The sequence below is a fragment of the Sus scrofa genome, chromosome 14 (assembly GCF_054392235.1).
Source record: "Sus scrofa isolate SSC_HxYL_T2T_F1_AM1 chromosome 14, Sscrofa_HxYL_maternal_Yorkshire_Landrace_v2.0, whole genome shotgun sequence".
In the NCBI taxonomy this organism is placed as follows: domain Eukaryota; kingdom Metazoa; phylum Chordata; class Mammalia; order Artiodactyla; family Suidae; genus Sus; species Sus scrofa.
The window spans coordinates 61138327-61162977 of record NC_139396.1 but is presented as its reverse complement, the minus strand read 5'-3'; the positions used below and the strand labels follow the sequence as shown (position 1 = coordinate 61162977).

General features: G+C 42.5%; 3 protein-coding genes across 8 annotated transcripts in view; 2 read left to right on the top strand and 1 right to left on the bottom strand.

The window, feature by feature from the left end:
* The window catches only part of ALDH2 (aldehyde dehydrogenase 2 family member), a 30786-nt gene extending 22772 nt beyond the window's left edge, over positions 1–8014 (top strand). Inside the window, exons 10-13 of one of the 6 annotated variants that reach the window (XR_014825756.1) lie at positions 1405–1569; positions 3252–4001; positions 4937–5405; positions 7578–8014. Coding sequence is in view for 2 of the 6 variants with exons in the window: in XM_084993281.1 (XP_084849407.1) it covers positions 1405–1569; positions 3252–3409; positions 5291–5618 (651 nt within the window). In the remaining 4 variants the exon portion in view is untranslated. 6 annotated transcript variants of the gene reach the window in all.
* Positions 134–24574, bottom strand: LOC102160475 (uncharacterized). The gene is made up of 2 exons (XM_084995643.1): positions 23601–24574; positions 134–2454 (listed from the first exon to the last, which is right to left on the bottom strand). Exon 1 carries the CDS (start codon positions 24403–24405, stop codon positions 23704–23706), a length of 702 nt encoding a protein of 233 aa, XP_084851769.1. The 5' UTR covers positions 24406–24574; the 3' UTR covers positions 134–2454; positions 23601–23703.
* MAPKAPK5 (MAPK activated protein kinase 5) overlaps positions 24430–24651 on the top strand; it is a gene marked incomplete at its 5' end in the record, with an annotated part of 33335 nt that continues 33113 nt past the window's right edge. Inside the window, 1 exon segment of the mRNA NM_001143694.1 lies at positions 24430–24584. Within this exon segment, the coding sequence (NP_001137166.1) occupies positions 24549–24584 (36 nt within the window).

The window sequence follows — 24651 nt, the reverse complement described above, 5'->3', positions numbered from 1 at the left end:
ATGTCTTGCATCATCTTCAGCATCAACAGTCTAAAGTCTTTTTCCTGGAGGCTGAGAATCTCCTGATCACGTAGCTGATTTTCTGGGGTTTTTCCTTTCTCCCTCATCTGAGTTATAGTTCTCTGTCTTTTCATTTTTATGGGTTTTTGGTGTGGTGACCTTTTTATAGATAATAGAGCTGTAGCCTCTCTTACTTCTGGTGTCTGCCCCCCTTGTGGCTGAAGTCGATATGGAGGGCTTGCTGTAGGCTTCCTGATGGGAGGGGCAGATGCCTGCCCACTGGTAGGTGGAGCCGATTCTAATCCCTCTGGTGGGTGGGGCTTAGTCTCTGGATGGGATTAGAAGCAGCTGTGTGCCTGAGGGATCTTTAGGTAGCCTGTTTACTGAGGGGTGGGGCTGTGATCCCACCTGGATTGTTGTTTGCCCTGGGGCTTCTCAGCACTGACTGACGGGTGGGGCCAGATTTTCCCAAAATGGCCACCTCCAGAGAAAGGCAACTGCTGAATATTCCTGAGAGCTTTGCCTTCAATGTCCTTCCCTCACAACAAGCCACATTCACCCGTTTTCCCATGATGTTCTCCAAGAACTGCAGTCAGGTTTGACCTAGGTTCCTGGGGAGACCTCGCTCTGCCCTGGGACCTAGTGCACGTGAAAGTCTGTGTGCGCCTTTTAAGAATGGGGTCTCCATTTCCCCCAGTCCTGTGGAGCTCCTGCGCACAAGCCCCGCTGGCCTTCAATGCCAGATGCTCCAGGGGCTCTTTCTCCCAGTGACAGATCCCAGCATGTGAGGGTTTGATGTGGGGCTCAGAACTCTCACTCCTGTAGGTGAGTCTCTGTGAGCCAGATAGTTTTCAGTCTGTGGAGCTTCCCAACCGGGAGGTATGGGGTTGTTTATATCACCCCTCCTACCTGTGGATGTGGCCTCCTCTTTTTCTTCTGGAGTAGGGTATGGGTTTCCGGTCCATTTGGGTGGAGATTGCTCAGTCTTTAGTTGTGAATTTTGTTGTTTTTAGGAGAGAAGTTGAGCTCCAGTCCTTCTATTCCGCCATTTAATCCCGTCTCCCTACAGTCCTTTTTTAAAACAATTGAGGTATAACTGACCTATCAGTCCTTCTAATAGTGTATGACTATTACAGAGTATGTAACAAGCTCTTGCCATCAATGTATTTTCTTGCTATTTAAAATTTTTAGTAATCTCATACTTGAAAAACAAAAACAATGGGCTTGATATTCATTTCTTTGAGAGCTAAAAAGTTTGGGGAAAACTTTTTTCTTATGTTTTTGGCCTTGCTTACTCATGCCCTGGCCCATTTTCCAGTTGTCTCCTTGCCTGTGTGGTTCTAAGCCTGAAGCCATGAGTGGTCTGGCTCTAGCATCTCTAACTCTGGGCTTTTTCTCCCTCAGATAGATGAAACTCAGTTTAAGAAGATTCTTGGCTACATCAAGTCTGGGAAGGAGGAAGGGGCGAAACTGCTCTGCGGTGGAGGGGCGGCTGCTGACCGTGGCTACTTCATCCAGCCCACCGTGTTTGGAGATGTGCAAGATGGCATGACCATTGCAAAGGAGGAGGTCAGCATGGGTCCAATGCTTGAGGGAATATTCTTAGGAGAAGCGGACAGTTCAGTCCAGCATCTTGACCCATCAGCTGGCCTTGGGCCAAATCCTGGCTCTACGTCTAGGACAAATTATTCACAATTCACTTCTGATCTCATGCTTCTCCTCTTCAGTTTCTGTGACTGCCAGTGGCTGGGGATAACCCCTGAATCCCTTGGCATAGCCTATAGGCCCTGTGTGTCCTGATCCCTGTGAGCTGTGAGTCAAGGAATGACTCTGCCTGGTGCTTCTCGTGGCCTTCACATAAGCAGGACACCGGACTAGATCAAAGGGCTGACTTCCCCATGTGGCAAGAGTCCTTTGATCTCCTGCTTGGCACTGATTATAAACTCAGGGCAGCAGCTCCAGCTCATTCATTGGCTCATTTCACAAATAATTTTTGAATGCCTCTATGTGCCAGGTGCTCTACAAACACTGGACACCCAGGGGTATCCAACTCTGCCCTTGGCAAGTTCAGACTCACTCCACTTCCCCCAGCTGGATTAAGCCCTTTTAGAGGTCCTACGCAGAGAAAATATTATACTGTCACCCCCTTCCGTGGATAATTCAAAATAAAATAATACTAAAATGCAAAGTCAGGGTAAGAAAGTACCTCAGAATTCTGCCCCTTTTCTCAAGACAATTTTGACACTTTTTAAAAAAAAACACAATGGAAATAGAAAATACCCATTTTCTAGAAGGGCAGGATGCCTCTGCTTTGCTAGTGCCTCAAGTGCAAGATGCCCCATCCCACAGGCCTTGCTCCAACCATGATGGGCTCTTGGCTGTCTTCTTCCATCTTTGTCTTGATACTCTCCACACAGTCCTGGAATCAGCCATTTTTTCAAGAAGTCCTAGTTCCTTATAGAGGAGAAAAGGATTTCATGAGAATGGGCACTGAGTGTGCTGGTGCCTAGGACTCTGTTTCCCTCCTCTCTGCTCCTCACCCCTAATCTAGTTTGGCCAGTTTCTGCTCCTATGGTGTTACAGTTTGACTATCACTCCGAGAAGTCTTTCCTGATCCCCCGCCTCCCACCACTTAAGCCAGGTAGCTCCTCTGGACTCCCATCACTCATCCTCCTGCTTGTCATGGTCATATGACAATCACGCCAATCACGTGAATACATCAGGATCTGTTTCCCCCCACCCCTGTCTCTCCCTTCATTAGGCTAAGAGCAGCTACACCCCATCAGCAACAAGTACATCTCGTCCCATGTTTTGGTTTCTATTACTCACTAGAAGGAACCAGGATTCCCTGAAGAAGTGACTCAGAAATAGGACAGGGAACGTACTAAGATAATCCTGGAACATCTTGAGATCAGAGACCCTATCTGTTCACAGTTGTTTCTTCAGCCTTTGGTGTGTGTTTTGCTGAATGACTTAAATTATTTGAAACTAAATCTACATGTAACCTGTCAGTGCAAGTCCCTACTTGCAGGACTGTTGAGAATAAGAAAAGGTGTGTAAGGCCCGTGGCACATGGAAGGTAACCAGTTCCCATTATTGTCCTTCCCTCTGTGTTCCAGTGAGCGCTGGAGCTGTCATCTCCCTCCTTGGGCTCGTAACCACATCTGGAATCACCTGTTCCACGCTGTGAAAGCTGGATAACAGGTGGTTCTGTGTCTGCTGTGCCTACCCACTGTGTTCTCTCACCCTAGATCTTTGGGCCAGTGATGCAGATTCTCAAGTTCAAGACCATAGAGGAAGTCATTGGGAGAGCCAACAATTCCAAGTACGGGCTGGCCGCAGCTGTCTTCACAAAGGACTTAGACAAGGCCAATTATCTGTCTCAAGCCCTTCAGGCTGGCACCGTGTGGTAAGTGCCTCCTAGCAGCCTTTCACAACTCAGGCAGAGATCCCCAAGCCCAGGGTCTTCTGGAATACACTGCTCACATCCCAAAATTGGGGTGCTGGGTTCAGTTCCCCCTGGGTCAGGGTGTGGTACAGCAGATGGAGGTTTCCTATCTCTTCGCCTTCAGGAGATTAAACTTCCCTCCAGCACATTTTCCCATGCAGCTGTCCTTGGGCAGATGGATGACTGGGGCTCCACCCAAGCTGTAAGGAGCAAGAGACCAGAGCTGAAGGCTTACACTTAGGTAACATGGGTCTTAAAAGCTTAGCACCTACATCACGCCCACTAGGATGGCTGCAATTTAAAATGCAGAAAATACCAAGTGTTGGTTAGTATGTGGAAAAATTGGAACCCTTGCATGTTGCTGGTGGGAATGTAAAATGTTGCAGCTACTGTAGAAAAGTCTGGCAGTTCCTCAGTAAGTTAAACACAAAATTATCATAGGACCCAGAAATTCTACTCCTAGGTATATACCCAAGAGAAAAAAACAAACAAACAAACATCCACTCCAAAAAGTGTATTTGAATGTTCACAAATTATTCACAATAGTCGAAAGGTGGAAACAACATAAATGTCCATCAGCTGATGAATGGATACACAAAATGTGGTTTATCCACGCAATGGAATATTCAGCCATGAAAAGGAATGAAGAATTGACACCTGCTACAACATGGATGAACCTTGAAAACATTACTACTAAATGAAAGAAGCCAGACACAGAAGGCCACATATTATATGATTCCATTTATATGAAATGTCCAGAAAAGGCAAATCTACAGAGACAGAAAGTAGATTAGGGGCTGCCAGGGGCTGGGGAAGGCGGGAATAGGGAGTAACTACTATTTACTGGGTATAGGGTTTCTTTCTGGGGTGATAGGAATGTTCTGGAGTTAAATAGAGGTGATGGTTGCACAACATTATAAATATGCAATAAAGCACTGTATCATATACTTTTAAATGCTAAGGTTTTGGAGTTTCCGTCATGGTGCAGTGGAAAGGAATTCAACAAGGAACCAGGAGGTTGTGGGTTCAATCCCTGGCCTCACTCAGTGGGTTAAAGATCTGGTGTTGCCCATGAGCTGTGTAGGTGGCAGATGCAGCTAGGATCCTATGCTGCTGTGACTGTGGCGTAGGCCAGCAGCTATAGCTCCAATTCGACCCCTAGCCTGGGAATCTCCATATGCTGCAATTGTGGCCCTAAAAAGCAAAATAAATAAATAAATAAAAATAAAGTGCTATGGTTTTTTTTGTTTGTTTGTTTTTGTTTTTTGCTTTATAGGGCCACACCTATGGCATATGGAGATTTCCAGGCTAGGGGTCGAATCAGAGCAATAGCTGCTGGCCTATACCACAGCCACAGCAACACAGGATCCCAGCTGCGTTTGCAACCTACACCACAGCTCATGCAATGCCGGGTCCTTAACCCACTGAGTGAGGCCAGGGATTGAACCTGTGTCCTCACAGATACTAGTCAAATTAGTTTCCACTGAGCCATGATGGAAACTCCTAAAGTGATAAGTTTTAAATTTAGTTAAAATGAGTAATTTTCAAAAATTGCCCCCCAAAGCTTAGCACCTAGTTAGCAAAAATGATTCATTAAAATGGGAAGCTAGCACGTCAGGCACCCTGTTACTGATATCCACCTGTGACCATATCAAGAAGGACGAGATAACATGGCTTTATTTCATGTGACCTGCTCAGGAGTCCAGTATGGCTAGTTGTTAGTAGGGTTCTACCCATCTGTTTTTCTCAGTAAAATTTTAGAGCTGAACAGGAGGTCCCAGGGATAGGGATACTTATCCCCCACCCCAAGAGCTACTTCTGAAATCTCATCTCAAATTATAGGGTCAACTGCTATGACGTGTTTGGGGCCCAGTCACCGTTTGGTGGCTACAAACTGTCTGGGAGTGGCCGGGAGCTGGGAGAGTATGGGCTGCAGGCATACACGGAAGTAAAAACTGTGAGTATGGGTACCTTCCCAGCCCCGACCCCACCCTGCCCTTGTGCCAGAGTCCCTCAGTACTTATCGGTAGTTTCTTGTTTTCAGCCACGGAAGCTACAAAAGACCCAGTTTTTGCTCTATCTCGTGAGGAATAACCGGGGTCTTGGCCACCAATATGCCCCCATAGTCCTTTGCTGGACTTTGTTATACACTAAGTTCTGTAACACCTAGAAGGAGGCAAAGACCCCAGTGGACTGAAACAGCGAGAAAAAATGTCTAATAAGAATCAAGCTATGAGGCATTAGGTTTCAAGGGCCATAAAAATACCTATATCCTTTGCTTTGCAGTTTGAACAAGGAATATAGCCTGAAGAACTAGTCAAAAATACAAAGATCTAAAGTCCTGTTTCCATAAATACCCATCATAGTGTTCTCTCTAACAGGGAAAAATCAGATGTAACCCAAATGTCCAATACATTATAGAATATGAAGTAGGTGTTTAAGTATTTCAACAGGATATTTGATATGGAAAATGCTCATCGTTTAAAGTAAAAAAGCAGATACCAAGTAATATATGCAGTATAAGCCCAATTTAAAAACCATATATGCACATATATAGATACTCATAATCTTTATCAATATGAAAAAGGAAAGATACTAAAGTGAAAATGATTTTATCTCTGCAGTGAACATCAATTACAATTTAGTCAGGAAACATACTCACAAATGATACTTTAAGAAAAGAGAAATGGGAGGAGCTGGGCTTTTCTAGGATTGGGAAAGAAGGCTCAGGGCAACCAAATGAGCCCGGGGTTGGGTGGGAGGGCAGGGGCAGGATGCAAAAGGGAGAACAGAGCAAGAAAAGGCAAACAGTGGTGTTCATTCAACATTACAGTGGTGAACCTGAGAATAAACTTTGTATAAAATGTAACTCTAATAAGATATAACACGTCTTCTCAGGAAGATCACTGGAATAAAGTAAAACATGTTTACTTATTTACTGAAATCTTTCCTGTATATATAAGCGGTGAGAACTAGATTTGAAATCGACACTGAGGGGAAGAAATTATTTAGGCATGGAGTGAGGGGGGAGGGAGGGCTGGAACTGAACCCCAAGGAACTGCAGTATCTGAGGACTGATGGGAGGGCAGTGGGAGAGCCTGAAAAGGAGAGGCTTGAGTTGAGGTGATTCATGGAGGAATCTTAAGTGGAAGCTGCTAACGTTAGAGGCCTCAGGAACTGAGGTGTTAGGGAGAACAGAATGGGAGAAGGCTTTTGAAGAAAGAAGTGGCAGGACTTCATGGCTTGGGAGGGTTAGAGGATGCAGGTGAAGGAAGCAAAGCTGATGCAGCCCAGCACCTACCTACACTGTGCTTAGTGCTCCTGATAAAGATTCCTATATTCTGAGCTTGAGGAATTCAAATGATGACACTAACAAATATAGGGTTTTTTTGAAAGAGAAGTCAAGTTTGCAAGGGGGACTGACGAGAAAATCTCTTCCTTTAGACTCATTTTTACTGACAGTTTGTGCTGGAATCTGGGCTAGACTTTCTTCTGTATGTTACCTCATTTAATAATCACAACAACCCCATGGAGATATGGCTGCTATCCCATTTTACACATGAGGGAACCAGGCACACAGAGGTGAAGCACTTGCCCAGTGGGGGGTAAAGCTTGTATTCAGCCCCACATCTATCTGAATCAGGAATCTTCCCATTTAACACACTGAGACACCTGTGAGCTTGAGCACATTACCTTTTTCTGGTTCTGATTCTTGTGGAGGAATGTAGGGATCCAGGTCAGGCACTATGGACATTTGGGGTTGGGTAATTCTTTGTTGTGGTGTTGCCCTGTGCAGCGTAGGATGTCAAGCAGCATCTTGGACTTTTGCCCATTAGATGCCTGTAGCAAAGTCCCCTCAGCCATGACAATCAAAAAATGTTTCCAGACATTGCCCACAGTTCCCTGGAGGCCACAGCAGCCCCCAGTTGAGAATGATTAGGTCAAAGAGGCAGAGTGTGAGCTCATGCAGAACACAGCCCCAGCAGTTGCTGGTACTGGCCAGCTGACCACTGAGATGTTAGAAGTCAGGAAAGCCCTTGTGCTTACAGCTGGGGCAACACCCAGCTGAGGATGCCTGCAGACCATAGGGAAAACAGTAGATTTAACAGCTTCTCTCCCTAACCCCCAGGTCACAGTCAGAGTTCCTCAGAAGAACTCATAAAGAACCATGCTGGCTTTCTTACTCATCCAGTGACGTAAACTTCAAGGACATAAGCAACAAAACCACGAAAAAGGACCCTTGCACAATAAAGTTCTCAAAAGAGAAATTCTACCAGAAAAATCTCTTGGATCAAGAAAGTTCCAGAATTTTAATCAATAAATAGGGTGGGTGTGGGGCAAAAGGTACATGGAAAGCCTTTTAAACTACAACAATGCTACTAGCTTTCGGGCTGCCTTTTCAAACATAAGATTGAAATGTCTCATCCTGTCCATCTGATACACTTCTGTAACTTGCCTTAATGGGGGAAGAAAAAGCCATTGTTTACCACTGTACTATCATTGAGGCAACTAGCACCTTGCTTTGTATTCTGGACTAAAACTCATTAAAAACAATACTACTGTTCACTTTTTGGGTAACTCTTCCTCCATCTCAACCCAAGGAGATGCTGTCACACAGATATGTTGTCCCCTCTGTGCATACATCACGTATACAACTACCACCTCTCCCATGCTGTGGGTCAATAACCTTTGATTCCTGGGTGTAATTAACAAGTATCACTGGCCTTCCCACATGTGGTACGTCCTGTGCTGGACACTGAGGATGACACCTAAACAAGACTCCCAGGGAGTTCCCGTCGTGGCTCAGTGGAAACGAATCTGACTGGTATCCATGAGGATGCAGGTTTGATCCCTGGCCTTGCTCAGTGGGTCGGGGATTTGGTGTTGCCATGAACTGTGGTGTAGGTCACAGATGTGGCTCAGATCCCGGGTTGCTATGGCTGTGGTGTAGGTCGGTGGCTACAGCTCCGATTCAACCCCTATCCTGGGAACCTACATATGCCATGAGTGCAGCCCTAAAAAGACAAATAAATAAAGACTCCCAGCCCCTACCCTCAGGGCAGGAGGTAAACCAGGAAAGACATATTTGATGCCCATGGTTGGTTCTCAGTGTTTTAAGTTCAAATACTTGATCAAACCAAATGAGACAAGAGTCCTGATGGACCAGTTTCATAAGAGACTGATTTGAAAACCAGATGTCCATTTATTCATATTAAGTGAGGTCTGTATTTCCAGTAACCAGACCTTTTGAATCTCATATCTAGAACCTTCTCTTAGTCAAGGGACCTAGCAAATCAGTAATTAGTATTACTGGTAAATTAGCAATCAGAAGATTCCCTAGTGAGCAATGGAACTGGAGCAAAAAGAGTTGAATCACAGTATCAGTTTGTGAGTTACCATTCGGGTTACAGATTCCTTTAAGAATTTGAGGGAAGGTCTGATACTTTCCTAAGAAAAACACACCCACATAGTTTTTGTAGACAGTGTCAGGGGAGTGATGGAACTCACTTGTTGACCCCTGGCCTTATTTCAGGCCTTATTTCATTGAGGCTAAGCCACGTCTTGATAAGCAATCCCTATTCTGCCAAAGACTAATTTGACTTCTTTGAATAGCATGTCACAATTTTTGTCGTAAATGCATACTATTATTTACTTTTTTCTTTCAAATAGACTCTTTTAAACTGTAAAATTTTGAAAAATACCTTACCGCAATACATAAAAATAGCATTTAACTGTCGTAAGTAGAAATATTAAAAAGACGAAAGAACAGCATTACTAAATTTAAAATAAAATACAAACAAACCTAATCCTTTCAATTACATTTCTGTATTTATATAAATAAATACAATTTTATAGCTGTTTATACCTGAAATAAGTGCCTCATGGAGGTGACAATTTTATGACCAGTCAGCAGTAGGGGAGTATTTTAGTTCACATTGCTTCAAAGTGAAATGGGGTTCACTGCCAATAAAATGATTCTGGATTTTAGCCCTGGTGATGAGCTGCAGCACCAAAGCTGTAACATGTGAACCTAGTGGCAGAGGGCTAAGTTTTGAACCCAGCCCTGTTCTCTCACCTTATTCTGCAACCTCCTAGGCCTTGTGGTACACACTGGGTGTGTGGCGGCACCAGGTCAGCTGAAATGTCTGTCCTCTCAGCAAGTCTTGGGGAGAGTCGTGTTAATCATAGGAATGTAATGGGAGCAGGGTATCCTGAGAGTGCCAGAGCAGATGCCTGGCCTAAGCTGGGCCTGATGGAATTAGAGGTCATGCCCGTCACACTTAATGTGTGTCCATTACAAACACTTATGGGAGGTTACTCAGTGCTAGGTACTGGTGATGCAAAGATGAATAAGACTCGTAAGACACTGTCTATAGAAGCTCAGGATCTGGTGAGGGGACACAGACTCTCAAAAGAGATGATTAGGAGTTCCCATTGTAGCTTAGCAGGTTAAGAACCCGACACAGTGTCCGTGAAGATGCAGGTTCGATCCCTGGCCTTGCTTTGTGGGTTGAAGATCCAGCATTGTCGTGAGCTGTGGTATAGGTCACAGATGTGGCTTGGATCCGGCTTTCCTGTGGCTGTGGGGTAGGCTGGCAGTTGCAGCTCCAATTAGACCCCAGCCTGGGAACTTACATATGCCACAGGTGTGGCCATAAAAAAAAAAGTCGATTATAATATAACATAGATGCCAGGTGCAATGAGAGCGATAAGGTAGTGACATCATGGAAGGACAAGAAGGAAAGGGAAGAAAGCTCCCTAGATGGTACTCATATTTTTCACTTGCTTTCCAGGCTTCTTGCCAGAAGTTCAATTCCTGAAGCCAGGTTATCTGTCTATAATTTATGCCCTTTATGTAAATGGAAGTACCACACCTATCTGCTTAATATTTACCCTAAGCAATAACCAATGCGTGTCAAAGTCTGATTTGCAAAAGTTAAAAGCATGATTTTTATATTAATAGAAAATGAACACAGGGAGTTCCTGTTGTGGCTCAGCAGGTTATGAACCTGTCTAGTATCCATGAGGATATGGATTCAATCCCTGGCCTTACTCAGGTGTGGCTCGGATCCAGCTTTGCTGTAGCTGTGTATAGGTCAGCAGCTATATCTCTGATTCAACCCCTAGCCTGGGAACCTCCATACGCCACGGAGCCCTAAAAAAAACAATAAAAAAGCAAAACAAAACAAAGAAATGCTAGATTAAGATTGCTGGTTTATGTACTATAAAGCAAGAAACTAACCATGAGTGTTTTGTTTTTAACCAGATAGAAATTATTTGCAGTTGTACTGGACATAAATCTACATATAAATTATTGGTCACTTCACCGAGTGTGAGCTCCTAATTCGTTAACAGGAATTTCAAACAATGCTATGATCTAGGGCAGCTTTTTTTGTAAAAGGCCAAGGTAATAACATGTTAGGCTTTTCAGGCTATGTAACATCTCTGCCACATATTCTTTTTTTGCTTTTTATTTTTGTTTTTTACAATCCTTTAAAAATGGTGGTGGTGGGGGAACCAACATTCTTAACTTGAGAGCTTTACAATAGGCCACAGACTGGATTTGGTTCCCTGGCCATAGTTTGCTGACCCATGTCCTTGAGAATGAGAAAATCATTGGATGGGTCTGTTAAAAACTGTTTTCGTGTAACACTGAAAGGATATCTTCTTGGTCATATTTGTAAGTTTTGGATAATTTACAAATAGGTAGTGATTAAGACAGAGTTTGCCTTTGTATTACCTGAAATCATCTCAGTAACACCACTGGTGGACAAAGCTTATGGTGGGAAACAGAATTACTTGTACATCTCAGTGTCGAGTCTCCCTCCAGAGGTTCAGATTGAACAAAGTCACAGCTTTGAATCAAACTCTGTAAAAGAATCTGCTCTGAAGCTGATGAAACAAAGGAAATGCTAGCTGTGAAAGTCTATAATGTTGATTTTGACATCACAGACACTTATTCATCTCCTTATGCTTTTAGTGACAGGAACCTGTTAGAGCACTAAGTAGCTGTCTGAAAACAAAAAGTTCTCAGGTTATGAACAACCTAATCTCTCTGGGTATTTGGATGTGGGTCAGTCACAGGAGTATTGGGTGTAAAGCTGTTGTTTCTGCCTATAGCCTTACCCAGTATCCAACAGGAAATGCTCTGATTCTGGCTGAATAACGGAGACAAGGAACTTTTCATGCAGCCCAGAGAACCTGGCTGATAAGGCGTTTTCTAAGTGTAGGCGCCACCTTGTGGAAAAAAACTTGTCCACAAATGTTCACAGCAGTACTATTCACAATAGTCAAAAGGTGGAAACAACTCAAATATCCAGATGAATAGATAAACAAAATGTGACCTATTCACATAATGAACTATTATTATTATTCAACCATAAAAGGTATGAAGCACTGATACAGGCTATAATATGGATGAACCTTGAAAACATGATGCTAAGTGAAAGAAGCTGGACATAAAAAAAGGCCATATATTGTCTACATCATGAATATGAAATGTCTAGAATAGGTAAATCCATAGAGACACAAAGTAGATTGGTGGTTGCAGGGGGCTGGGGAAAGGAAGAAAGGGGATGAACAATGGTTATGGGTTTCCTTTGGGAAATGTCCATGAAAATGTCTTGGAACTAGATAGAGATAGCTATACAATATTGTGAATGCCACTTAACTGTTCACTTTTAAAAGATCAATTTTATGTTATGTGAATTTTACCTAAATTAGAAAAAAACCCCACATAACCTCTGGGCCTCTTTTCCTCACAACCCCTACAGTCACACCTGGCTCTCATTCAGCTATTTTGTGAGGGATAACTTTTCTGGAAGCTGTCCATCATTAATAAGTCTACAAATAACAAATGCTGGAGAGGGTGTGGAGAAAAGGGAACCCTCCTACACCATTGGTGGGAATATACATTGGTACATTTGGGGAATGTTTTCCACTATGGAAAAGAGTATGGAGGGTCCTCAGAAAACTAAATATAGAACTACTGTATGATCCAGCAATCCCACTCCTGAGCATATATCCAGACAAAGCCATAATTCATTTTTTAAAAAATTTTTATTTCATTTTGTCTTTTTGCCATTTATTGGGCCGTTCCCATGGCATATGGAGGTTCCCAGGCTAGGGGTCAAATGGCCAGAGCCACAGCAACATGGGATCCGAGCCGTGTCTGTGACCTACACCACGGCTCATGGCAATGCCAGATCCTTAACCCACTGAGCAAGGCCAGGGATCGAACCTGCAACCTCATGGCTCCTAGTCTTATTCATTAACCACTGAGCCACAAAAGGAACTCCAACAAAGCTATAATTAAAAAAGATACATGCACTCTTAATGTTTATTGCAGCACTATTCACAATAGCCAAGACATGGAAACAACCTAAATGTCCCTCGACAGATGAATGGATTAAGATGTGGTACATATATACAATGGAATACTATTCAACCACAAAAAGAACAAAATAATGCCATTTGCAACAACATGGATGCCACTAGAGATTCTCATACTAAGTGAAGTATGTCAGGAAAAGGAAGACAAATACCATATGATATCACTTTATACGTGGAATCTAAAACATGGCACAAATTAACTATATACAAAACAGAAACACTCACAGCCATAGAGAACAAACTTGTGGTTGCCAAGGGGGAGGGGATGGACTGGGAGTTTGGGATTAGTAGATGCAAACTATTACATTTAGAATTGATAAGCAATGAAATCCTACTGTACAGCACAGGGAACTATATCCAATCTCTTGTGATAGAACATGATGGAAGATAATATGAGAGAAAGAGGGGGTGTGTGTGTGTGTATATATATGGGTGGGTCACTTTTGGCACAACGTCAATCAACTATACTTTAATAATAAAAAAAAAAGGCAGCTTTCTGCAAACCAGGAGGAGGGCCTCATCAGGAACTGAATCTGTTAAGCACCTTGATCTTGGACTTCCCAGCCTCCAGAACTGTGAGGAATAAATGTTTATTATTTTTTGTTTTTTATTTATTAAACAATTTTTACTGATGTATAATTGATCTACAACACTACATTAGTTCCATATGTACAACATATTGATTCAGCATTTCTACATATTACATCTGTCACCAAAGTTATTGCAGTATTGACTATATTCCCTATGCTGTACACGTTTCATCCCTGTGACTCATTTATTTTGTAACTGAAGTTTTTACCGCTTAATCTTATTTCATTCATGCCCCATTCCTACTCCTCTCTGGCAACCATTTGTTTGTTCTCTGTATCTATGGTTGTTCTGTTTTATGTATGTACATTTGCTGTTGTTCTTTTTAAAGATTCTACATATAAATAAAATCATATGGTTATTTGTCTTTCTTTGTTGGACTTATTTCACTTAGCATAATATCCTCTTGGTCCATCCATGCTGTTGCAAATGGTAAGATTTCATTCTTCATGGTTGAATAATATTCCATTGTGTGGGGTGTGTATCTATATCTGTATCCATATCTATATCTATAATTTCTTTATCAATTCCTCTATTGCCGGTCACTTAGGTTGCTTTTTTATCTTGGCTATTATAAATAATGCTACAATGATAGGGGTACATATATCTTTTCAAATTAGTGTTTCCCCTAAAAATACCCAGAAGAGGAATTGTTTTAATGCATGGCAGTTCTATTTTTAATTTTCTGACGACCTTCTCTCCTGTTTTCTATAGTGACTGTTCCAATTTACATTTCCACCAGCACTGCATGAAGTTTCCCTTTTCTGAACATCCTTACCAACACCTGTTATTTGTTGCTTTTTTTTTTTTTTTTTTTTGGTCGTCTTTTTAGGGCCACACCCGCGGCATATGGAGCTTTCCAGGCTAGGGGTCACATAAGAGCTGCAGCCGTGGCTTATGCCACAGCCACAGGAATGCTGGATCCAAGCCATGTCTGCAACCTACACCAGTGCTCACAGCAACACTGGATCTTTAACACACTGAGTGAGACCAGGGATTGAAACTGCATGCTCATGGATACTAGTCAGATTTGTTTGTTTCTGCTGAGCCATTATGGGAACTCCTTTGTTGCCTTCTTGATAACAGCCATTCTAACTGGTGTGAGGTCATATCTTACTATGGTCTTGATTTGTCTTCCTCTGATGGTTAGTGATGTTATACATCTTTTTATGTGTCTGTTGGCCATCTATATGTCTTATTTGGAAAAATTTTTACTCAGATTCTCTGCCCGTTTTTCAATTGAGTTGTTTGGTTTTTTGATGTTGAGTTGTAAGAGTTCTTTGTATATTTTGGATATTAATCCCTTATCAGATACGTCTTTTGCAAATATCTTCTTGCATTCTGTAGGCTGCCTTTTTGTTAAGTTTCATATGCTGTACGAAATTTTTTAGTTTGATGTAGTCCCAATTGTTTATTTTTTGCTCCTGTCTGAGGAGATATATCCAAAAAAATAATGCTAAGACCAATGCCAAAGAGTGTACTGCTTATGTTTTGTTCTGGGAGTTCCATGGTTTGCAGTTTTACATTTAAGTCTTTAATCTATTTTGAGAGTGTTTTTGTTTATGGTGTGAGAAAGTTGTTCAGTTTGATTCTTTTGCATGCAGCAGTTCAGTTTTCCCAATGTCATTTATTGAAGAAGCTTTCTTTCCCATTGTATATTCTTCCCCCCTTTTGTCATATATTAATTGCTTACAGTAGTTTGGATTTATTTCTGGGCACTCTATTCTGTTCCATTGATCTATATGTCTGCTGTTTTTGTGCCAGTACCATATTGTTTTGATTACTGTTGCTTTGTAGTATTGTTTGAAATAATGAAGTGTGATACCTCCAGCTTTGTCCTTCTTTCTCAAGGTCATTTTGGCTATTCAAGGTTTTTTGTGTTTTTTAATGCAAATTTTAGAATTCTTTGTTCTAGTTCTGTAGAAAATGCTGTTGGTAGTTTGATAGGGATTGCCTTGAACAGTACGGTCATTTTAACAATATTAATTCTTCCCATTCATGAGTGAAGTATTTTCCTTTTTGTTGTGTTTTTGAGTTCTTTCACCAATGTCTTATACTTATCTGAGTACAGGGCTTTCATCTCCTTAGATCTATTATTAGGTTTTTTACTGTTTTTGATGCAATTGTGAATAGGATTTTTAAAAAAATTTCTTTCTGATCGTTCCTTGTTAGTGTATAGAAATATAACAGATTTGTTATATTAATTTTGTATATGACAACTTTACTGAATTTATTAGTTCTAATTTTTTTGGTGGCATCTTTATGATTTATGATATGTAGTATCATGTCATATGCAAACATTGAGTTTTACTTCTTCCTTTCCAATTTGTATTCCTTTTATTTTTTTTTCTTTGTCTGATTAATGTGTCTAGTACTTCCAATACTGTGTTGCATAAAAGAGTAAGACTGTGCATCATTATTCTGTTTCTGAACTTAGAGGAAATGCTTTCAGCTTTTCATCTTTAAGTTTGATATTTGCTGTGGGGTTGTTACATATGGCTTTTATTATGATGAGGTATGTCCCCTCTTTGCACTTTGTTGAGAGTTCATTTGGTTTTTATTGTTCAGTTTGATGTGGTACATCACACTGATTGATTTGTGGATATTGAACCATCCCTGTATCCCTGGGATAAATTCCACTTGATCATGGTGAATGATCCTTTTAGGGTATTTTTTTTTTTTTGTCTTTTTTCTTTTTAGGGCCACACCCATGGCATATGGAAGTTCCCAGGCTAGGGGGTCTAATCAGAGCTATAGCTGCAGGCCTACACCAGAGGCACAGCAATGCCAGATCCTAGCCACATCTGCAAACTACACCATAGCTCACAGCAACTCTGGATCCTTAACCCACTGAGGCCAGGGATCACACCTGCAACCTCATGGTTCCTAGTTGGGTTAATTTCTGCTGCACCATGATGGGAACTCCCTTTTAGTGTATTTTTGAATGGTTTGCTAACATTTTGTTGAGGACTTTTGCAGTTGCGTTCATCAGCGATACTTGTCTGTAATTTTCCTTTTTTTGTGTGTTGTATCTTTGTCTGGTTTTGGTATCAATGTGATGCTGGCTTCACAGAATTTCAGAAGCATTCCTTCCTCTTCAAATTTTAAAAAAATTGTTTGAGAAGGATAGGCATTAACACTTCTTTAAATATTCGGTAGAATTTACCTTTGAAGCCATCTGGGTCCTGGACTTTTGTTTGTTGGGAGTGGGTTTTTTATTTAATTTACTGATTCAATTTAATTACCGGTAATTGGTTTATAGTTTCTATTTCTTTCTGATTCGGTCCTGGTAGATTGTACACTTCAAGGAATTAATCCACTTCTTTTAGGCGTCCATTTTATTGACATATATTTGTTTATAGTAATCTCTTATGATCCTTTGTATTTTTCAAATACAAGGTTTGGTCTCTTTCATTTTAACTCATTTATTTTGGCTTTTTTTTTCTTGATGATTCTGACTAAAGGTTTATCATTTTCATTTCTCTTTAAAGAACAACCTCTTAGTTTCATTGATTTTTTTTTAAGTCTCTATTGCATTTGCTTCAGCTCTGATCTTTATGGTTTCTTTCCTTCAACTAATTTTGGGTTTTGTTTCCTCTTATTTTTCTTTTAGGTGTAAGGTTTGGTTGTATGTTTGACAGTTTTTTCTTGTTTCTGAGGTAGGCTTGTATCATTACAAACTTTCTCATTAGAACACATTTGCTGCATGATCCATAGAGTTTGGATCATGGTGTTTCCATTTTCATTTGTCTCCAGGTACTGTTTGATTTCCTCAGTGACTCATGGGTTGTTTAGTAGCACACTGTTTAGCCTCCACATTTGTATTTTTTGCCATTTTTTCTTGTAGTTGATTTCCAGTCTTACACCATAGTGGTTGGAAAACATGCTTGGTATGATTTCAATTTTCTTAAATTTATTGAAATTCATTTTGTGGCCTAGCATGTGACCTATCATGGAGAATGTTTCATGTGCACTTGAAAATAAAAAAAAAAAAAAAAAAAAGAAAATAATTTGCAGCCTGGCACTTTCACAGAGAAAGTTGTATATATATCTACGAAGATAGTCCATCTAATCTGTCACTTAAGGCCAGTGTTTCCTTATTGATTTTCTTTCTTTTTTTTTTTTTTTTTTGGCTTTTTAGGGCCACAGGTGCAGCATATGGAAGTTCCTGGGTAAGGAGTTGAATTGGAGCTACAGCTGCTGGCCTACACTACAGCCACGGCAACGTGGGTCTGAGCCATGTCTGTCACCTACACTGCAGCTCATGGCAATGCTGGATCCTTAACCCAATGAGTGAGGCCAGGGATCAAATCTGCATCCTCATGGATAATAGTTGGGTTCACAACCACTGAGCCACAATGTGAACTCCTCTTTTTCCTTCTTTTGCTTTCTTCCCTTGTAATTTTACAGTTATTCTTAATGTTATGTTTGGATTCCTTTCTCTCTTATGTGTGTACCTATTACAGTTCTTTTTTTGGTTTGTGGTTATTAGTGGGTTTATATAACAGTCATATATATACACGATTATTTTAAGTTGATCTCTTAACAATGCTGCATATTCACTGTATTGAATATTACTGACCTGTTGTGTGTATCCCTTAACCACTGATTATGGATATAATTTTATTACTTTTGTCTTTTAACCGTCCTACTAGCCCTATACACGGTTGACTTACTAACTTGACTGTGTATTTGTCTTTACCAATGACATTTTTTTCTTTCACAATTTTTATGTTTCTGGTTGTAGTCTTTTCTTTTTCATTTAGAGAAGTCCCTTTCACATTTCTTGTAAAGCTGGTTTAGTGTTGCTGAACTCTTGGTTTTTGTTTGTCTGCAAAACTTTTTGTCTCTCCTTAAAATCTGAATTCTAACCTTGCTGGGTAGAATATTCTTGGTTATAGTTTTTCTCCTCTTTATCACTTTAAATATATTGTGTTATCCCTTGTGGTCTGCAAAGTTTCTGCTGAAAAGTCAGCTGACAGTCTCGTGGAGTTCCTTTGTGTGTAGGTAGTTGCTTTTCCCATGCTGCTTTTACTAATACTGTCTTTAACTTTTTTTCAATTTTAATTACAATGTGTCTTAGTGTGGACCTCTTTGTGATGATCTTGTTTATGACTCTCTGTGCTTCCCACTCTAGGATATCTGCTTCCTTTCCCTGGTTAGGAAAGTTTTCAGCTATTATGTCTTCAACTAAGTTCTCTGCCCCTTTCTGTCTCTATTTTCCTTTTGAGCCTCTATAATGTGGATGTCAATATGCTTGATGTTGTCCCAGAAGTCCCTTAAACTATTCTCCCCGCCCTCATTTTTTCATTGCCACACTTGCAGCATATGGAAGCACCCAGACCAGGGATTGCATTGGAGTTGCAGCTGTAAACCATGCCACAAATGTGGCAATGCCAGATCCCTTAACTAACTGTGCCTGGCCAAGGATCAAATCCGTGCCTTCAAAGTGACCTGAGCCATTCAGTCAGATTCTTAAGTCATGGCAACACAGCAGGAACTCCCCTTATAGTATTCTTATTTTTTGAAATTATTTTTTCTGTGTTCAGTTTGGGCGACTTCTACTACCCTGTGTTCCAGTTTGCTGATATGTTCCTCTGTATCTTCTAATCTATTTTGATTCCTTCTTGTATATTTTTTAATTTCCATTATTGTATTCTTCAGCTGTTTGGTTCTTCATGTTTTCTCTTTATTAAGCTTCTTACTGTGTTCATCTATTCCTCTCCAAATGATGCTCTCTGAACATCTTTATAATCATTACCTTGAATTTTTAATGGTAGATTGCTCAACTCCACTTTGCTTAGTCTTCTTTTGGGGTTTTACCTTGTTCCTTCATTTGGAACACACTTCTTTTGCTTCATTTTGCATAACCCTCTGCTTTTGCTTTTATGTATTAGGTAGACTGGTTATGTTTCTTAATCTTGGAGAAGTGGCCTTAATAGCTATGTGGCTTAGCAGCACACTCTCCTCTGGTTACCAGAGCTATATGCTCTTGTACGCTACGTGGGTCCTTCTATTGTCATGGGGCTGACCACTATGGGTACACTAATAGGCAGGGCTGTCCCCCAGCCTGGTTGGTTGCCAGGCTCTGCCTCGTGCATAGGCTACTGGCCCAATGGCTGGGAGGACTCCAAAATGGCACTTGGCAAAACCAATGTCCTCATCGTAGACTGGGCTCCTAAAAATGGCTGCCATCAGTCTATGCCCCAGTGGGGAGTCCCAATTGTGTTCTGCCTCTCCTGGAAGCTCTCCAAGATCAGCAAGTGGGTCTGACCAAGGCCCCTTTCAAATTACTGCCTCTGTGCTGGGCTCTCAGTGTATGTGAGATTTTGCATATGTCCTTTAAGAACAGAGACTCTGTTTCTTATAGCCCTCTGGTTCTCCCATACACAAGTTCCTTTGGCTTTCAAAGCCAGACACTCTGGGGCTGGATTCTTCTGGGTAGCCTACCCTAGAGGTGTGGGTCTTGACTATACTGCAACTCTGCCCTTCTTATCTGCCTAGTTGTGGTTCCTTCTTTATACTTTAGTTGTGGAAAATAATTTCTGCTAGTCTTTAGGTAATTTTCATCAATAGCTGCTCTGTAAATAGTTGTAATTTTGGTGTGACCATGGGATGAGGAGGCCTGCTCATGACCCTGGTCCCGAAGTCAGTGGTGCCACAGAAATAAGAAGAAAGAGACAAATAGAGTGGGGATTAGGGGGCTACAGCCTTCAAGAGGCAATAGCAACCCTCTGAGCCAACTCATGGTTTTTATTTACTCTTTTCTACTTCCTTGTATGTGCAGGGGATACATCGGTATTTTACTTCAAATAGACTGGAAGCAAGATATGCTAGCACAGTCATTCCTAAGCACATAAAGTAATCATAAATGTTTTAGCCCTCCCAGGCCATAATTTGTTGTTTGCTTCAAGCCATCCATGGCTTTTCTCCCACAAATCCCCCAAGGCTCCAGTCCTGAGAATGTCAGAACTACTGGTTTTCCATTAGCAACATCAATGCTTCAGCAATCTTATTTTCAAGATGCCATTCTTTGATGTTGTTCTCATTCGTTTTGCCTCAACGGTCATGAAAGAGTCACAAGACTTTGTAAAGTATAGACTGACATTCTATAGCTACTCTACGGCGCCAATCTTTTCTTTCCATTCTTTGTTATGTCGCATATTCATGCCTCCAACAATGGGAGGAAGTTAGCTCAGGGTCTTGCTACTCACATTTGAACTGGCTTTCCTCAGAACAAATAAGCAGGAGAGGGGTACCCAAGGTAGAAGCCATAGTCTTTCTGTAACCTAATCTCAGACATGACATCCCATCATTGGAAACAAGTCACTAGATCAGTCCACAAGCAGCCCACAAGAGGTGGGCATCATTGAAGGCTATCTTAGGAAGCCTACCATCTCCCAGGCAAAAAATAGAGGAAACATCTCCTTCCTTAGGGCTCTGCCTTCTCTGTTTCTTGACGCCCTCAAAAATTACTTATTAAACACCTACAGTGGGCTGGGTGTTGGGGATGTGATCAATAATACAAATAAGATTCTTTCCCTTGGTGAGATTACTTAGTCTAGTGGGGGAAGAGGACACTAAAGAATAAAGTGAACATACAAATAAAAACTGTGCTAAGTACAAGGAAGTTAATTATGAGATAATAGGCACATCTAATTTAGATTGAGACAAGGGTCAGGCAAAGTCTTTCTGATAAAATAGTACTCAGAAGGTGATTTAAGACGTGTAGAAACTGAGCTGTGTGTGTATGTGTGTGTGGGGAGGGAAGAGTAAGTTTCTAGATAGAGGGAAAGTACATGCAGATAACAACCAATATGTTTAACTGCCAGACTCAGATAATTTAAGGAATGGACCTCATCTCTGCATCTCTATTACATAGGACAGTGCCTGTCTGTGCCAAGAATTGAAAAGTTCTTACTTATTGAATCAATAAATGAATCCAAGGCATCTTCTACTTCCTTACTGTTCAAGTTATTCAGAAATTTTCTCCCAAAGTTCACTGCTGGGTCACATTCTTAGTTTGAATGAGGTAGCATAGGCAAAGCTGCTATAACAAAAAGACGTAAATACATAAAAGCTCAACACGACAGAGATTTATTTTTTTTCTCATGTAACAATACTGAGTGGATGTTAAGGTCAACACAGCAGACTTCTCCTTCACTCAGGTATCTTCCATCTTAAAGCCTTGCCTTCTCCATAACCTGGTCATCATCTTCCGGCTGACAAAGTAAGTAAGAGCATCTGTTCATAGATTTTCTGGGCCAGGCCTAGATATATGCACATGTATTCTGCTCACTTTCCACTGGAGGAAAGCATAGGCATATGGCCACACCTTTTTTACGGGGGTTGAGGAATGTAGTGTAGGTAAATGGTCAACAAAGGAGACAACTACGTCTGCACCACAATATATCCAATTACTTATCCTCTAGTACATCACATAAGAACCTCAAATTAACCAGGCAGAAAAGAACTCTGGATTCTCCACTCTCACTCTCATCAAGTCTTTCATTCACTGAATGTCCCATCACCCATACAAGCTGCTTAAGCCAGAAATTATTCTGGATTAGTTTCTTATTCACATTTTCCACACTGAGTCCTTCAGTAAGTCCATTCACCTCTACCTCCGAAACATATCATAAATCCATCTATTCTAACTTTACCGCCACTTTACTGTTGGAACATCATAATCATCTAGGTTACCCCACAGCCTCTTAATAACTGTCCATGTCTCCAATTTTTTTTTGCTTATTACGGCTGTGCCCACAGCATATGGAGGTTCCCAGGCTAGGGGTTGAATTGGAGCTATAGCTGCCAGCCTATGCCACAGGTCACAGCAACACCAGATCCTTAACCCACTGAGCAAGGTCAGGGATCGAACCAACAACCTCATGGTTCCTAGTGGGATTCATTTCTGCCACACAACGGGAAATCCTTTTTTTTTCTCTTTCTTCCATGTCTCCACTTTAACTTGCCCATATTTCACTCTTCATACAGCAGTCTTATCTTTTAAAACATAAATTTGGTATCACTCTTTAGTTTAAAACTTTCCACTGGCTTAGAATAAAATCCAAAGATCTCACCATGACCTCTATGGGTGTATATGATACAGGCCCTGCCCATCTCTCCAACCTTTACCACTCTCTCCTACTCACCTTACTCCAGCTACAATGACAGATGCTCCTTGACCACATTTAGTTTACTTTCACTTTAAGACTTTTCCACATGCTGTTCCATCTGCCCAGAAATCTCCTTGGATTTCTAATGAGACAGCTCCTCCTCATTTATCTGAGGTCTCTGCTTCAAAGTTACCACCTGGGACCTTCCCTGATCACCTACTTGGAAAAAGTCCCCACATCCAGTTATTCTCTTACCTCAGCACCCTGCTGACTTTCTTCTTAGTATCCACAAACTCTGTGCTTTTCCCTCTTTACATTCTGCTTCCTTTTCTGGAAAGTAAGATCTGTAAACAGGTACCATATCTTGTTTCTACTGTTTCCCCAGGATGGAGTTGGCCTGGCACACAGTGGTGCTCAGTAAATAAGTGAATGAACGAAGATCTATCAAGAGGTGATTAGGCAAAAACTCCTGCAAGGTCCTTTGACAGGTTATTGGTGTAACATAACGAGCACAAACCTTGGTTCCAATTTTGACTTCACTAGTTCTCAGCTGTTTGCAAGAGAGTTCCACTTACTTCATCTGTTACTTCATCTGTTATCTCATCTGTTAATAGGGTATAACAATATACTCACCTCAGGAGTTTCCACTGTGGCTCAGCAGGTTACAAACCCGTCTAGTATCCATGAGGATGCCAGTTTGATCCCTGGCCTCGCTCAGTGGGTTAAGGATCCTGAACTGTCACGAACTATGGTGTAGGTCGTGTAGGTCGCAGACACTGCTCAGATCTGGCGTTGCTGTGGCTGTGGTGTAGGCCAGAGGCTACAGTTCCTATTCGACCCCTACCTAGCCTGGGAACTTCCATGTGCCACAGAAGCGGCCCTAAAAAGCAAAAAATACATACATATTTTATATATTCCACATACATACACTTACCTCGAAGAGCCAAATGCCTACTTTATAAAGAATAAGGAAACTAATGGAAAAAAAAAGAGCTTCACGCAAAATGAAAGCCCTGTATACATAACTGTTATTGCTATATATCTGTTCTTACCTCAGGATTCTTCCGGAGGTTCAGTGTCTGACCTCTATCACAAGCCGATATCCTCTGCTTCTTCCGCAGCGTGTTTCTGCTACCATAAATCTAGACCACGACGTTAGGAAAAACACAGAAGGTGAGAAATGTCCCGCTGCCACTCGAATTGGGTGGTAAGGTCCAATAGCCCCGCCTGGTCTGGGGCCTTTGACGTCATCAGCACTGCGCCGTCGCTGCGGAGGGCCCGGGGGCCTGTCCTGAGTTTGGCGCCACCTTGGGGAGGCCTTGGCAGACGCCTGCAAGTCAACTGCGTGGTTCGGGGGCGACTCGGAAACCCCAGCGGACCGCGGCGAGGGGCGCGTGGAGCTGTGGGGGCACGAAGTCTGGCCGCAGGAAGGGCGGCCCGGAGTTCAAGTAGTGCACAGCGCCGGCAGGCGGGCGGCCGGCAGGGCTGCCCGGCGCGGGTGTCCCGGCGATGTGTGGCGCTGAAGCAGCAGCGGGAGCAGCGGCGGCGGCGGCGGCGGCGGCGGGCTCGGCCTCGGCTTCTCGGCGGTGCCGGCGGCGGAGGCGGAGGCGCAGGTTCCTCTTCAGGACCTGGCGAGCCCGGGCCTAAGCGGAGGCCCTTCGAGGCCCCAGCACAGCGCCCCGGATCGGGGCCCTCTCCGCCTCGCCCTGCCCCGGGAGCCTGCCTCCCCGGCCGGGGATGAGGCCGGGAGGCGGCCGCGTGGGGCCCAGCACAAAGGCTTCTTCCCGGGGGCCGCTGCCGCCGCCGCCGCCAGCCTAGAACCGCCCGCCGAGGCCGAGCCGGCGCCGGGGCCTTCATTCCTGCCGGTTCCTGGGGGCGGCTGCTGCCAGTCTTCCCGAGGCCCGGGGTCCGGAGCGCTGAGCTCCTTGTTCCCTCGGCTGCGGTGGGATCAGGCAGCTGCGCAGCCTCCGCTGCTCCCGGCCGTGCGGGCCTCGCGGAGCATGTCGGAGGAGAGCGACATGGAGAAAGCCATCAAGGTAAGGGGGAGATGCCCCCTTCCTCCCCCCTCTTTGCTCCTGTGGCATTCCTCTTGCCTCCAGCAGT

Coding starts and splice junctions, on each gene's coding strand:
- LOC102160475 (XM_084995643.1), bottom strand. CDS start 24,405: ATGAAGGCCCCGGCGCCGGCTCGGCCTCGGCGGGCGGTTCTAGGCTGG.